At 48.7% G+C, this 16,108-nt stretch overlaps 1 protein-coding gene across 3 annotated transcripts in view; it reads left to right on the forward strand.

The window, feature by feature from the left end:
* Positions 1 to 15,006: 15,006 nt before the first annotated feature.
* LOC132833879 (carcinoembryonic antigen-related cell adhesion molecule 5-like) overlaps positions 15,007 to 16,108 on the forward strand; it is a 79,996-nt gene continuing 78,894 nt past the window's right edge. The window contains exons 1-2 of one of the 3 annotated variants that reach the window (XM_060852529.1): positions 15,007 to 15,286; positions 15,418 to 15,732. In XM_060852529.1, coding sequence (XP_060708512.1) covers positions 15,238 to 15,286; positions 15,418 to 15,732 — 364 coding nt within the window. In that variant the 5' untranslated portion in view covers positions 15,007 to 15,237. The remainder of the gene's footprint in view (positions 15,287 to 15,417; positions 15,733 to 16,108) is intronic. The other 2 variants (XM_060852528.1, XM_060852530.1) reach the window with 2 other exon arrangements.

The following is a 16,108-nucleotide window of genomic DNA, read 5'->3' on the forward strand; positions in this document are numbered from 1 at the left end:
CTATGATCCAAGCATCCTGACTTATTCTTGTCATTCTTATGTTGCAATCCCTATGCTGTCCCACCCTTTCCTAACTCAACATGGAACAGACATAGACCATCAAACCTGCTCTGCCATTGACATAGATCACTGCTGATCATTGCTCTCAATGTTACTTTCCCAAACTTATATCCAAATCTCCTCATGCACATAGTCTCAATCATTTCTGAAATCTTCCTTATCTGCTGACAAGTCAATCAGGCTCATTTCTTTGGACATTGAATGTGGGTGTTGCACTTACTGCCACACCATAAGAGCCCTGGAAAAGTTGAAACTGTATGCTGCAGGAACCTGTAATTAGTCTCCAGTGACAAGATCAGATGAGAAATTCCAGAGAAATGGTTGGGTGTGCCGTGTTCCAGACAAGGGAGGCAGCACCAACTTGTATCCAATCCACTTTTGTCTCAAATTGGCGCAGCCTACAATGTTTTGAAATCTCAAATTGCATTTCCAACTTCGCGGTCGCTGAAGTTGAGGGTAGTGTCGAAGGGTGTTGCAGGTTACAGAGGGGCACAGATAATCTGCGGAGCTGGGCCGAGAGGTGGCAAATAGAGTTTAATGTGGAAAGGTGTGAGGTGATTCACTTTGGAAGGAGTAACAGGAATGCAAAGTACTGGGCTAATGGTAAAATTCTTGATTGTGTAGATGAGCAGAGAGATCTTGCATCTTGAATTCATAAACAGCCTTTCAGCTTTTCAGAAGCAACAGCACATGTTGCTGAAACAACTTAGTAGGTCTGACAGCATTAGTGGAAAGTAAGCAGAGTTAACACTTTGTGTCCAGTGATCCTTCTTCACTGTATCGAAACATCAACTCTGCTTTCTCTCCACAGATGTTGCCAGACCTGCGGAGTTTATATAGCACTTTCTATTCTTTTTTTCTGATTTTCAGCATCTGTCGTCCTTTTTTTCTTGTCTTCAACTTTTCCACAATGCCACATAAAACATTACTCAGATATAATTTCCCAATCAGCCAGTGTACAATTCCAACATTGCCTTGCTGCTCACATTAGCATTTTTCCACAAGGAATATTATTAGTGAACAAAGATGTCATTGTGTTGCTGGCAAGCCAATGTTGCAATCTGAGGAAATCCAGGATGAATTTGTTACCCCACACCCCTACTATACATTTTTTTTTCCCAAGTGTGTACCCAATTGTCTTTTGAAAGCTGCTATGGCAGACAGTACAAAGGAGGTTCACTAGATTACATCCACAAATGAGGGGTTTGCCTCATGAGGAGACATTGAGCAGTTTTGGCCTATATTATCTGGAGTTAAAATAAATCAATGGCAATCTTATTAATGTATATTAGGGGGCTGAGAAAGTAGATATAGAGAGGATGTTTCCCCATTCTCTCTAGAGGTCATACTTTGAGGCTAAAGCGATGGCAGATTTGAAACAGAGATGAAGAGAAGTTACTGGGGAATTGACTACCCCAGAGAGTGGGGGGGAGGGGGGTGGGGGTGGGGGCTGCTGGGACATGACTAACTTTAAGGAGGTGATAGATAGATTTTTAATTGCTAACAGGCAAAGGGTTATGGGGAGAGGGCAGGAAAGTTGAGTTGAGGCTGAGATGAGATCAGCCATTGACATAATAAAGGGTCAAAGGGCTGAATGGCCATCTCCTGTTCCTGTTTTCTTCAAACTGTAACAACGAGTGTAAGGAGATAGAGAATCACTAAATAAATATCTTTCATCTGTCTTCACACTGGAAAAAGACAGTGTTGTCAAGGAGAATGCTGAAATGCAGGCTACTAGATTCGATGGGATTGAGGTTCACAAGGAGGAGGTGTTATCAATTCTGGACAGTGTGAAATACATAAGTTCCCCTGCACCGGATGGGGTTTATCCTAGGCTTCTCTGGGAAGCCAGGAAGGAGATTGCAGAGCCTTTGGCTTTTGTCTTCATGTCATCATTGTCTACAGGAATAGTACCAGAAGATTGGAAGATGGCAAATGTTGTCCCCTTGTTCAAGAAGGGGGATAGAGACAACCTTGGTAATTATAGACCAGTGAGCCTTACTTCAGTTGTGGGTAAAGTGCTGAAAAATGTTATTAGACATAGGATTTATAATCATCCAGAAAGGAATAAGTTTATTCCTTTAACAAATTTATAGTTTATGTATTCTGGATAGTCAACACGGTTTTGTGAAGAATAGATCATGCCTCACAAATCTTACTGAGTTCTTTGAGAAGGTGACCAAATTGGTGGTTGAGAGCAAAGTGGTTGATGTGGTGGGTATGGATTTTAGTAAGGCATTTTATAAGGTTCCCCATGGTAGGGCGTTGCACAAAATACAGAGGGTGATTTAACAGTTTTGATAAGAAATTGGTTAGCTGTAAGAAGACAGAGGGTGGTGGTTGATGGGGAATGTTCATCCTAGAGTTCAGTTACAAGTGGTGTGCCACAAGATTTGGGGTCACTGCTGTTTGTCATTTCTATAAATGACCTGGATGAGGGTGTAGAAGGATGAGTTAGTAAATTTGCAGATGATGCTACGGTCTGTGAAGTTGTGGGTAGTGTCGAAGGATATTGCAGGTTACAGAGGGACACAGATAAGCTGCAGATCTGGGCCGAGAGGTGGCAAATGGAGTTGAATGTGGAAAGATGTGAGGTGATTCACTTTGGAAGGAGTAACAGGAATGCAAAGTATTGGGCTAATGGTAAAATTCTTGGTAGTGTAGATGAGCAGAGATCTTGGATCCCTGAAAGTTGCCACCCAGGTTGATAGGGTTGTTAAGAAGGCACATGGTGTTTTAGCTTTTATTGGTAGAGGGATTGAGTTTCAGAGCCATGAGGTTATGTTGCAGCTGTATAAAACTATTGTGTGGTGGCACTTAGAGTGTTGTGTACAGTTCTGGTCACCACATTATAGGAAGGATGTGGGAGTGTTGTAAAGGGTTCAGAGGAGATTTACTAGGATGTTGCCTGGTATGAAGGGAAGGTCTTATGTGGAAAAGCTAAGTGACTTGAGGCTGTTTTCATTCGAGAGAAGAAAGTTGAGAGATGAGTTAATTGAGACATATAAGATAATCAGAGGATTAGATCAGGTGGACAGTGAGAGCCTTTTTCCTCGGATGGCGGTGACTAGCACAAGGGGACAAAGCTTTAAATTGAGGGGTGATAGATACAAGGCAGATGTCAGAGGTAGTTTCTTTACTCAAAGGGTAGTAGGGGTGTGGAACGCCGGGCCTTCAACAGTAGTAGACTCGCCAACTTTAAGGGCATTCAATTGTCATTGGATAAACATATGAATGAAAATGGAATAGTGTAGGTTAGATGGTCTGCAGATTGGTTTCATAACGTCAAGGGCTGAAGGGCCTGTACTGCGCTATAATGTTCTATGTTCAATGTTCTAACTGGACCAACAGGCACTCCATCCCAAATCCTAACCAATCAATGTGGATACTTCCTGTACCCCTATGAGCAGATAAAGGTGAGAAGCTGTCCTTGTGTGATTGTAACAGCGCCCAGAACAGAAACGGTAGATGGTGAAGGTGTCTGTCGGTAGAAATGCTGCACTGATTTTGAACACGTTTAACCCAATCCCTGTTAATCAGCTGAGTCTCAGCGTAAACACAATGTCTGTCAATAATAAAGTGCAACGCTATGTAATGCACTTCGACATAATTTACGAATGAAATATATTTTTAGGAAAGGAAAAGATGGGAGCAGAAAGTGTCGATCGACTTCCAGATTTGATGATGACAAACGCCACAACAGAAGCAATGGCGGCCACTACTCCCACAAGCCCCAGCGATTGGGAAAGGTCTCTATCAGTGACGCAGGCATCGCCGCTCTCTGGGAGGGTGAACCAGGCGCACACGGACCCTTGTCAAGTTTGCCGACTGCAGCGCCTGCGCACTATGTGCCAGGCTGAAACAAGCGCGCGCATTTAAAGGGGAAAGAGATTGAAATGGAGGATGGGGAAGTTATTGGGAAAGGGGGAATCAAGATTGGCAGAAAGGTCAGGGTGGGGTAAGGGAATAGGAGGATACAGATGGCAGAGACCGGGGCATAGGATAGGAATTTAGGGGGAGTTTTGGGCTGCAGAGGTGTGGGATCAGGGTGATTGGGAATTGGAGTCATTTGTAGTTGGGCAAGGTTCAGGATGGGTGGGATAAGGAACAGGGGGCTTGGGACTTTGGGGGTCGTGTTTCCGGGTGTGTCAGGATTGGAAGTGTTAGGAGTCAAGGAGGGTTGGGGTCAGGACTTCAAGGTGTGGGGTTAGTAGTGGGGTGGAATCCAGGGGAGGAAGCACCTTCAGGACTTGAGAGAGAGGGTATGAGGAATTGAGGAATTATTGGGATTCGTAGAGGAGAATCGAATTGGGATGGGGAGATTGGGATTGGGGGAATGGGCATTGAGATTTCAAGAATATCAGGTTGGAAGATGTTGGAAGTTGGGGGAATCGAGACTGGGAAGGGATTGAGACTGGGATTGATCAGAATGTGGGGAGTTTAGGATTTGTGGGGATCGAAATTAAAGGAAGAGATTGAAATTAGGGATGATCGAGGGTGGGGAAGATTGGGTTTTGAGTGGTCAGGATTGCAGGCAAGGATCAGCATTTAAAGGGATCAGGATTAGGATAAATGAAAGGATCAGGATTGAATGAGGAGCAGGACTGGGTGGGAAGGGACTGAAATTGGGAATTGTGATTGGGAATTGGACTGTGAGGGTTTGGATTTGGGGATAATCAAGATAGTGGGAATGGGTGATTGGGATTGGAGCAAAGAACTGGGATTGATGTGATTGGGATTGTGGGGATATTGCAATGAGGTGGAATGGATCAGGCTTGGGGGAAATGCAGTTTTGGAGAAATTATTGGGACAATGAGGGATTCCTTTGCAGGGTGATTGGAATTGAGGGGGATTGGGAGAAGGGATCAGAATTGGGGAACAGTTTGGGAGGATCAGGATTAGGTGAGTGATTGATATTGGAATGGTGATGGGATTGGGGGATAAGGATTTGGAGAGAAGAGATTGGGATTTTGGGGGGAAGTCTTTGAGATTTGGGAAAGATTGTTGAGATTGGGGAATCAGTATGAGCAGGAGATTGGGATTGAATTGGAATCTTGGAATGGAAGAGATTGGGGAGAAAGGGATTAGTATAAGCAAAGAGACCGGGACTAGGGGAGAAGTTTGGGGCTGGAGACGGGATATGAATTGGGATTGGAGTAGGATGCAATAGGGCAGAGTTCAGGATGGGTGGGATCGGGTTTAGATTGAAGTGGGACTAGGAGGACATGTTTAGAGAGGGTGTGGGTCAGGACTAGAGTTGATGGGACTCTAAAGGGGCCAAGAATTGAGGGTATGGGGAACAGGGAGCTGGGAGAGTGTTTCAGGAAAAGGATGGAATGTGTTGCAAGAGGGGACCTCTCCTCTCTTCCCACTCTGCATTTTTTCCTCTCCTCCCACCAGACTCCCAACTCTCACCTTCTCCCAATCCCCTTGTCTGTACTCCCCAAACATTCCCTCCTCCTCCTCATGGCTCCTGTCTCTCTGCCACGGAACATTGTCACTTTTTTGGGGGGATTAGCAGTAGGGCCACAGATGCATGTATCAGCAAACAATGTGCACCTGAAAGAAAGGAGTCAAAATGTCTGCATCCCACCCTGGGCTGGGATGGGATGTGAGCTCTGACAAACAGAGGAAGCCTGGTGACAGGAGGCCAGAACATGGGGTCGTCCTGTAGTAACACCCTTCTGCCTGTGTGCGGCACTGTTGCTCCACTGAAAGCAACACAGAAATACTTGATTGTTGGGCATCTCCAATGAGCATCCAAATGTCCAGTTACTGCTGGTTACTTTCCCAAATTTGTCTCTCAATATCACGCAAAATCTGGATCCGTGGCTCGCCTCGGTTTGCCTCCACAGAGGGTCATTTCTGAACAGCAGGTTTGCTTTTCAACGCTCCACTGAAAAGTGGAACAGCTGATGCACCTCACTTCCAATCCATTGCCATTGTTAATTCCAATCAGTCAACTTTGGGCTTCGAAGAGACTCTATTGATCAGGATGCCAAAGCAACATCTGGCACTGACGGTAAGACAAATGAGCAGAATTGTGGGTGGCACGGTGGCACAGTGGTTAGCACTGCTGTCTCACAGCGCCTGAGACCCGGGTTCAATTCCCGCCTCGGGCGACTGACTGTGTGGAGTTTGCACGTTCTCCCCGAGTCTGCGTGGGTTTCCTCCCACAGTCCAAAGATGTGCAGGTCAGGTGAATTGGCCGTGCTAAATTGCCAATTAGGTAAGGGGTAAATGTAGGGGTATGGGTGGGTTGCGCTTCAGCGGGTCGGTGTGGACTTGTTGGGCCGAAGGGCCTGTTTCCACACTGTAAGTCTAATCTAATCTAATTAAGTCATTCAGCCCATCAGATCTGCTGTGCCAATCAATTAGATCATAGCTGCTTTCATAATCCTGATGAAGGGCTTATGCCCGAAACTTTGACTCCTCAGATGCTGCCTGACCTGCTGTGCTTTACCAGCACCACACTCTGATCTCCAACATCTGCAGTCCTCACTTTCTGCTGTTTTAATAATCCTCAATGGTCACGTGGGAGGCTGGATGGACACAGCAAGCCAGGCAGCGTCAGGAGGTGGAGAACTCAACATATCGGGTGTAATAATCCTCAAGTCCACTTCTCTGCTTTTTCGCCACAAACCTTTGCTCACAACCTTTTCCCCACACCTCTCTGATAGTTTCAGACATACTTCTGTGGCAGAACAGACAAGTTAATGTTTCAAGTTGGGTCTCTCTGTTTAAAACTGGAAGTCATTTTAGTTAAAGCATAATTACAAAACGAGAGCTGAAGTGGGGAAGGTATAGGAAGGACATTGTGAAACGTGAAAGGATTCAGAAAATAGTTACAAAGGTGTTGTCCAGGTTGAAGAGTTTGAGCTATAGAGAGAGGCTGGGGCTTTTTTCCCTGGAGTGTTGGGGAGGTTGAGGGGTGACCTTATAGAGGTTTGTAAAATCATGAGGGGCATGGATAGGATAAATAGATAAAGTCTTGTCCCTGGGGTGGGGGAGTCCAGAACAAGAGGGCATAGGTTTAGGTTGAGAGGGGAAAGATATAAAAGGGACCTATGGGGCAACTTTTTCACACAGAGGGTGGTGCGTGTGTGGAACGAGCTGCCAGTGGTGGAGGCTGGGTACAATGACAGCATTTAAAAGGCATCTGGATGGGTATACGAATAGGAAGGGTTTGGAGGGATATGGGCCGGGTGCTGGTAAGTGGGACTAGGATAATTTTTGGATATCTGATCGGCATGGATGAAATGTACCAAAAGGTCTGTGCTGTGCATTTTATGACCCTATATCAGAAAACAAAGAAAAAGGTGCTTACTTAGTGATTCGGAAATGTTTGAATGAGAGAAGTGATATTAGCATCTAAAAGCTGAGGAGTAGAGATCACTGCTTAAATCTTGGGGACCACGCATTTAAAACAGAGATTAGGCCTAGTTTTATTGAATCAAAAAAGACGATGAGTTCTTGGAATTCTCTTCCGGAATCGGTGATGAAAGCGTGGCCGTTTGTTCACCTAGACTGATTGTTATCCACTCCTTTGTCTGTCCAACTGTTATTCTCTCTCTCTCTCTCTCTTTGGGCTCTATCTTTCCACCTATCATTGACTCCTTACCCCTACCCTATCCTCTGCACAAAGAGCAACATTTTCCTTGCTATTTCCTGGCCATCGGTTCTGAGGAAGGGTCACTGAACCTGAAACGTAAATGCTGCCAGACCTGCTGAGCCTCCTCAGTAATTTCAGTTTTTGTGTCCTATTTCCACTGTCCACGTTCTTTCAGTTTTTATTTGGTAAAAGCAGAGTTTTGGACTATTTCTAGGGCAGAATTGGATAAGTCATCGTTGAGCAAAGTGGGATAAAGGTTACCGGGGTCAGAATGAAGATGGATTTGAAGGAACCCTGAAACCAACCATGATCTAATGAGATAGCAGGGCCAGTTCAAGGGGCTGAACGGCCTCCTGCTTCCACCTGGTGACACTCCAAAGTCGGAGCGAGTTCAGTCGGCACTCAAGTCATGCCATGCTCCAAACCAAAACAGTCAAAACCAAAGATGTCAACCATCCCATCAGTGCTGATGGAGGGACCCAGATCTGATCACTCACCCATGCTTTCTCCCTCCCCCTCAAATCCACTGATCCTGTCAGCCCACAATGAGGAGAAAAGGTAGGAGCTCTGAGATTATTACAGAACTCACTATTATGGCAAAGTTGTTACAGAATTTTGGATAGATGGAATAAGATCAAACCCTATTCCAACTTAATGTCTGGTCCACTGATGTCTTTAAGGGAAGCAAATCTGCCTACACACGACTCCAGACCGACGTGTTAACTACTCTCTAAGCGGGTAACAGAACAGAACAGAACTCTGTCTCCAACCAGCTGAAAGCTGTAATGAAGGAAAATGCTGATTGTCAAAGGGAGCAACATTGTGCCTGTAATAAGCATCACAGTCCCAATGAACAATTGCCCTGACTGTCAGAGGGAACAGTACTCCCAAGGTGTCGAGTCAGCATTACAGGACCTCCACAACCACCTGAAGAAGGTGCGGCGTTCCAAACGTTAGCGCTTCCAAATAAACCTGTTGGACTGTAACCTGGGGGTTGTGTGATTTTTTTAATTTTGGGAGAAAGTGAGGACTGCAGATGCTGGAGATCAGAGCTGAAAATGTGTTGCTGGAAAAGCGCAGCAGGTCAGCCAGCATCCAAGGAGCAGGAGAGTCGACGTTTCGGGCATGAGCCTGAAGAAGGGCTCATGCCCGAAACGTCGATTCTCCTGCTCCTTGGATACTGCCTGACCTGCTGCGCTTTTCTAGCAACACATTTTCAGCTCTGATTTTTAATTTTGTCCTCCCCAATTCAAAGCTGGCACTTCCAAATCCCAGTGACTCATTCAAAGGAAACAACACTCTTGATTTGTTTTTTTATTGCAAAGATAAATTCATAAAGAAATTTGGATGTAAATACACAGTTATAAAGCAGTTCAGTGCAATGATTTCAAATCGAGAATATAATCGTTGGATCTGATATTGCCTACGTTTGGGAAAAAACCAAAGACATTTCTTTCTCACGCAGGACACTATTTACATACATTGAGGCAACGAGACATTCTGATAGCTGAATGGATGCCACTGTACTTTTGCAGACGGATCATAAACAGTGGTCTTTCCCCATTGCCCCTTGGCAGTAGCTGCCCCAACCTTTAGCGCATCCCCCAGCACCTAGTCTCGGACTTTGGAATGTGCCAATCTGCAACGCCCGGTCAGGGTCCCACTGAGTTGATGGTCCTCCAGACACAGTCAATGCTTGTCACAGAGGGCATCATAGAACATAGTACAATACAGCGCAGTACAGGCCCTTTGGCCCTCGACGTTGCGCCAATCCAAGCCCACCTAACCTACACTAGCCCACTATCCTCCATATGCCTATCCAATGCCCGTTTAAATGCCCATAAAGAGGGAGAGTCCACCACTGCTACTGGCAGGGCATTCCATGAACTCACGACTCGATGAGTAAAGAATCTACCCCGAACATCAGTCCTATACCTACCGCCCCTTAATTTAAAACTATGCCCCCTCGTAATATCTGACTCCTGGGGAACAGACCGTACAGCACACAGTCCCACTTCATGGAGCTTCTCGGGACGAAACTCAATACAAAGCACAGCATCTTCCTCCAGACTTCCTTGAGCAGAGGCACATTCCAGTAGGAGATGTGTGACAGTCTCTAATCCCCGCAGCCACTTTGAGGTGAGACACAGACCAACTGGGAAGGATCTCATAGGTGGTGCCCTTCCCACCACTAGCCACTGTCCAAGGGCCTGTGCCTGTTGGAAAGTTCTGGTGATGAGGCGTTCTGCCCAATGACTTTGACAGCCTGCTCAGGAAACCACGTGACAGGACCCGGCCTCTGCTTTTCCCTCAGGATCTCGAGGACGCCACGTGCAGACCACTTCCTAACAGAGTGGTGGTCAAAGGGTAGTCTTTCACAAAATTTTCCACAAGGGACGATTACTTGGAGTGTTCCACAGCAACAAGGCCAATCCCATCCTTCGCAAGCCCTTGGACAGGTCGAACCTCAGTACACAGTGACACTGGGCGTTTGCGTACTGAGGGTCTATGCACTGCTTGATACAGCCACACACAAAGGTGGCCATCAGGGCGAGGGTGGTGGTGGTGGTGGGGAAATTCATTCCCCCGCTTATCCAGATCTTTGTACATGGAGTCCCTACAAACCCTGTCCATCTTAGACCTCCCGATGAAGTGGAAGATGGTAACGGTGCAGGTTCTGGGAACAGGCCTGTCCTGCGCCACATACAACAACAGAGAGAGCCCCTCACATCTGATGGCCAGGTTTTTACCCGCAATGGAGAGGGAGCAGACCTCCCAAAAGCACTGTTTCTGCCTCATCTTGGTCATAAGCTCCTCCCAAGTTTCTTCAGGCCCTCCGAACGGGATTCCCAGCACCTTCAGGTAATCCATCCTGACAGTGAAGGGGATAAAGGATCAGTTGGACCAGTTCCCAAAGAACATGGCCTCTCCCTTGCCTTTATTCCCCCTTGGCTCCTGAGGCCAGTTTGGGGTGCTGCCTGACCTGCTGTGCTTTTCCAGCAACACACTCTCAACTCTGGTCACAGATTCCCATGGGTCTGTGCACTGACAGTGGATCCAAGCAGAAACCAGTGATGTCATCCATGTACAGGAAGGCCTTAACCTGCAGGCCCCCACTGCCTGGAATAGTCATCCACTCAGGTTCGCAGCATGCCTGATGGACTCAGCAAAGGGATCTAGACAACACCCAACAAGGCAGGAGAGAGTGGGCAGCCCAGCCTGACTCCGGATCTGATCGGGAAGTTTTCTGATTCTCACTCATTGATTCGGACCACACTAACGATGTTGGTGGAGAGCAGTCGGATCCAATTGCAGACTCTCTCCCCCAAAGCCCATTTTAGAGAGCACGTTCTACACCTAGGGGTGTGATATCGGGTAAAAGGTCACCTTCTGGTCCAGGCTGATGAGGCAGACACATAACCCCATGCACTGCATGAAGGCGATCATAGCTGTGTGGAGAGTGGGTCACTCAGAGACTGTCCTGTATGTAGGCGATTGTATCCGTGTGGAGCCCGAGACTCTCAGAGACTGTCCTGTATGTGGGCGATCGTATCCGTGTGGAACGCGGGTCCCACAGAGACTGTCCTGTATGTAGTCGATCATATCCATGTGGACCGCGAGACTCTCAGAGACTGTCCTGTATGTGGGCGATCGTATCCGTGTGGAACGCGGGTCCCACAGAGACTGTCCTGTATGTAGTCGATCATATCCATGTGGACCGCGAGACTCTCAGAGACTGTCCTGTATGTGGGCGATCGTATCCGTGTGGAACGCGGGTCCCACAGAGACTGTCCTGTATGTAGGTGATCGTATCCGTGTGGAGCGTGAGACTCTCAGAGAATGTCTCCTATGTGGGTGATCGTATCCGTGTGGAACGCGGGTCCCACAGAGACTGTCCTGCCCAGTACAGCACAGGTGTGGTCAGGGTGACTCACCGATTCCAGAGCCGACCTAATCTTTTCGCAATGACCTCAGACTGGATTTTGTAATCTGCACTCAGCAATCAGATTGGTCATCCATTTCTAATTTCCTCCTGTATTCTCTTCCTTCTGTCATTTAAGGTGATGATGCCTTTCCTCGTAGATTTGTACATTGCTACCTGACCAGAAGCACCCTGTCATTAACCTTGAGTAGGTCCTGACCAACCATGCCCCATAGAGCTGAACGAAAGTCAGCTGGTTAGCCATCCCTTCCAGGAGTTGTATTCTTTTTTAAGAAGCCAAGGGCTCTGTTGAGCTCATCCAGAGATAGCGGCTGGTCCAGCCTTTTCCCCTTCCGTGCTGTCCTCTGCGATCGTGGTCATGGCCGACTGTGAGGCTGCACTGTCTGGGTGCTTCATGTCTTGAGTAAAAGGATATGTTGGTGTCAGACTGAGGTGGCATTACCGAACCAGGAGTCCCTTCTGCATGCCTTTTTAGAGTTTGGACACTTGTGCCCATCTCTCTCTCTCTCACCTTCTGAACAGCTTTGTAGAAGAAACTTCCCCTTGACCGCTCCCAACGTCGGCCCAAGGAGGGGCTTCACAGTCCTCCAACCCTGTCCAATCCCTTTTGAGACCCTCATTGCTTTCTGGGGTCAATGGTTTCATGTTCGGCTTCCACCTTCCCATGCCTGCCCTCTGGTCTTGCTGCAGTGAGAGTCGGCCAGCAGGAAGCAGCGGTCAGAGAAGGGCATTGGCTTGAGGCCGGTGGATTGGACTGAGATAGTGCGGGACGCAAACAGGAATTCTATCTTTGAACCGTCTGCGGAGGGGGGAGGTTGGGAGATATCATGCAGCTTGGTGACCGTTTCCATCAGGAATCTGGAGCCCAGTTTGCTGTCTGCCCCTCCATACCCACTGCAGGCCGCTCACTCACATGTGGGCGGCACGGTGGCACGGTGGTTAGCACTGCTGCCTCACAGCGCCAGAGACCCGGGTTCAATTCCCAACTCAGGCGTCTGGACTGTGTTTGCACGTTCTCCCCGTATCTGCGTGGGTTTCCTCCGGGTGCTCCGGTTTCCTCCCACAGTCTCACAGGTGAATTGGCCATAAATGTAGGGGAATGGATGGGTCGTGCTTCGGCAGGTCAGCATGGACTTGTTGGGCCGAAGGGCCTGTTTCCACACTGTAAGTAATCTAATCTAATCACTATGTACAGCTGAAGAGGGGGGGCTTACATGTTACCAAGTCTGAGGGGGGCGTTTTTGAAGGATGCACCCACCCTCCACTTCCTTAACATCGGAGATGGTGACATTGCCTCCTCCCAGCTGGGCCGGAGGGACGGCTGTCATACCGCCCATGACTCCATCAGCCCGGCCACCTCCTGATGACGGCCCTCTGCCCGGGATGTTGGTTCTCCTGCTCCTCGGATGTTTCCTGACCTGCTGTGCTTTTCCAGTACCGCGCCCTCGGCTCTGACCACCAGCATCTGCAGTTCCCCCCTTCCTCACACTTCCCGCAGCTACTGAGTATCCGGCATTCCTGTAGAGGGACACTTTGACGTTGGCCAGGGAATCCAATGTGGAAGCGCACCGAGGTGCAGGGAACAGCACTCTAACATTTATTTAATTTTTTCAAAATGTGCTGTATTCATAAAAAATGTCTTTAACTATATATATATATTACATACACATATCCCCAACTGCAGTTTGATTCTGTACAGTAGCATATTAAGGAAACATTGGATTCTCTCTCAATCCAAAGGCCTCTCCTATCTTTACAAGACTATATCTGTATACATTTGAGGCACCGGGAGGGGCTGGTAACTGAACAGACCTCCACTCAACTTCAGCAGAAAGACCTCAGACAGTGGTCTTTCCCCACTGCCCCTTGGTGGCAATTGCCCCAAGCTTTAATGCATCCCTCAGCACAGAGTCCTGAATCTCGGAATGTGCTAGTCCGCAACAGTTGGTCAGGGCCAACTCCATGTTCTGGAAGACCAGCAAGCTTTGGGCAGGCTAAAGAGTGTCTCTCACTAAGTTGATGGTCCTTCAGACACAGTCGACACTGTGCGTGTCCCTGGAAACAGACCGTATAGCACACAGAGTCCCACGTCACAGAGCTGCTCAGGACGAGCCTCAGCACAAACCCACTATAACTTCCTCCAGACTGCCTTTACTAAGGAGATGTGTGACAGTCTCTAAGCCCCACCGCCACTTGGAGGGCAGCGTGAGGTCACACGGGCAGTGCCCTTCTCCCCACCAGCCAAGCGATGCCTTGGTGCTTGTTGGAAAGTTCTGGTGATGAGGCGTTCTGCCGAATGATGTTGCTCAGGGAACCACAGGACAGGATCTGGCCTCTCCCTGTCCCTCAGGGTCTCGAGGACGCTATGTGCTGACCACTTCCTGATGGACTGGTGGTCAGAGGTGGGTTTCTCTTTGCAAGTTTCTCCACGAGGGATAGGTGATACGGAATGGTCCAACCACTTGGAGCAGCAATGTGTCCAATCCCACCCTTCACAACCCCAGGGACAGGTAGGAGCTCAGTACGCAGTGACACTTGGTGTTGGCGTAGCAAGAATCTACACACAGCTTGATGTGGCCGCACACAAAGTGGCCATCAGGCTGAGGGAGGCGTTGGGGATGTTCATTCCCCCCTTATCCAGAGCTTTGTACATGGAGACCCTCCAGACCCTGTCCATCTTACACATTCAGATGAAATGGGGGATGGTTCAGGTATCTGAAACAGCACAGTCTCGGGGGGATGGGCCAGACAGGTATCAAGTACAATGAGACAGAGAGTACCTCACACCCGACGACCAGGTTTTTACCCTCAATGGGGTGCTCCCAAAGGACCAGTTTCTGTTTCACTTTGACAATGCGCTTCTCCTGACACTTAATGCACACACCGGCCCCTCTGTGCCCTATCTTCAATGCCTTCAGGTAATCTGTGCTGATGGTAAAGGGAGCTGAAGGATTGGTCAGCACAGCTTCCAAAGATCAAGGCATGACCTCACGTGACACCAGGTTACAAGCCAACAGGTTGAATTGAAGTCATCGGCTTCAGATTGCTTCTCCTTCGACAGATGAGGGGGAATTTGCCAGGACCTGACAAAGGTGCAGGTGCCAAAAGCTAGTGATTTCAAATAAACCCATTGGACTATAACCTGGTGTGGCAAGACTTAAAAATTTGTCCACTCCAGCCCAACACCAGCATCTCCAAATCAAAACCAAAGAGCTTTGATTTACCTTGGCCTCGCAGGCCAGTTCATTGCATTGCCAGTGAATGGTTACAGTGACTGTCAGATGGAACTGCACCCTGTCAGTCTCCAATCGGCGTTACAGTCCCAGTGACTGTTACAGTGACTGTCAGAGGGAACTGAACTCTGTCAGTCTCCAATCTGCGTTACAGTCCCAGTGACTGTTACAGTGACTGTCAGAGGGAACTGCACCCTGTCAGTCTCCAATCGGCGTTACAGTCCCAGTGAATGTTACAGTGACTGTCAGAGGGAACTGCACCCTGTCAGTCTCCAATCAGCGTTACAGTCCCAGTGAGAGAGCGCTGTTGTGTTGTGGTACACCAGGAAGAGCGGATCAGTCAGTGAGTGGATGAGGGAGCGGTGTGAGGTTCTCTGAGCGGAGCCAACATGTTACTGACCATTACCGTGCTCGCTGCCTGTCTGCTGCTGCCCGCGGGTGAGCATCTCCCTGCTCCTGTCGCTGCTGTGACCCACCCCTCTCGGCTGGGAGGAGGGGGGGACGGGTTTCTGCTGCTCCCACACTCAGCCCCTCTGCTGACCGGCTTCTCTCTGTTTCTCTCCTTTCAGTCGAGCCCCAGACTTTTGTGATCACGGCGGAGAGTTCGATTAACGTGACCGCCGGAGACACCGCCAACTTCACAGTGAAGCCGTCCGCTGCCGTGAGGAGTGGGAACTGGGAATTCATGAGCAAGAGTGTTGGTCTGTGGATCGGTTCATCTCCTTCTGTCAGCAATGAATATGCATCCAGGGCTGAGATTCTCACACCCAATGGATCTCTGCTGTTGAAGTCAGTGACAAGCTCAGACAGTGGGGTCTACACCGTTGCCATGATCCCCGAAGTAGGGGATCAAGCATCGAAGACTATCACCCTGCATGTACTTGGTAAGAAGTTACTATTGACCGGGGATTGGCTGGGATGGGTGGGGGGCTCTATCAGTTACACAGAGAGAGACCCTCTCCCCTTCCATTGCCCTGATGCATGTTTTACAAAGGGAGAAACGCAAAAGCTTCGCTGCAATTACCCTCAGCTCCTGTTCCCACACCCAACGCCACCCTCAGGGACTGTGCCCACCACACCGGAGGGCGTTGGCTGCAGAGGAATGGGGCAGCTCAGCTGTACGCGCCACCTGCCCACCCACCCACACACACCTTCTTGCCCCTCCCTGCCTTCCTCCACCACCTGGGACAAACCTATCCCCTACCCACCCCCACCCCAGGGCTCCAAATTTCTGTGCCCTCCCCCTCACCACCTCTCCCA

The sequence above is a fragment of the Hemiscyllium ocellatum genome, chromosome 38 (genome assembly GCF_020745735.1).
Source record: "Hemiscyllium ocellatum isolate sHemOce1 chromosome 38, sHemOce1.pat.X.cur, whole genome shotgun sequence".
Classification (NCBI taxonomy): Eukaryota; Metazoa; Chordata; class Chondrichthyes; order Orectolobiformes; family Hemiscylliidae; genus Hemiscyllium; species Hemiscyllium ocellatum.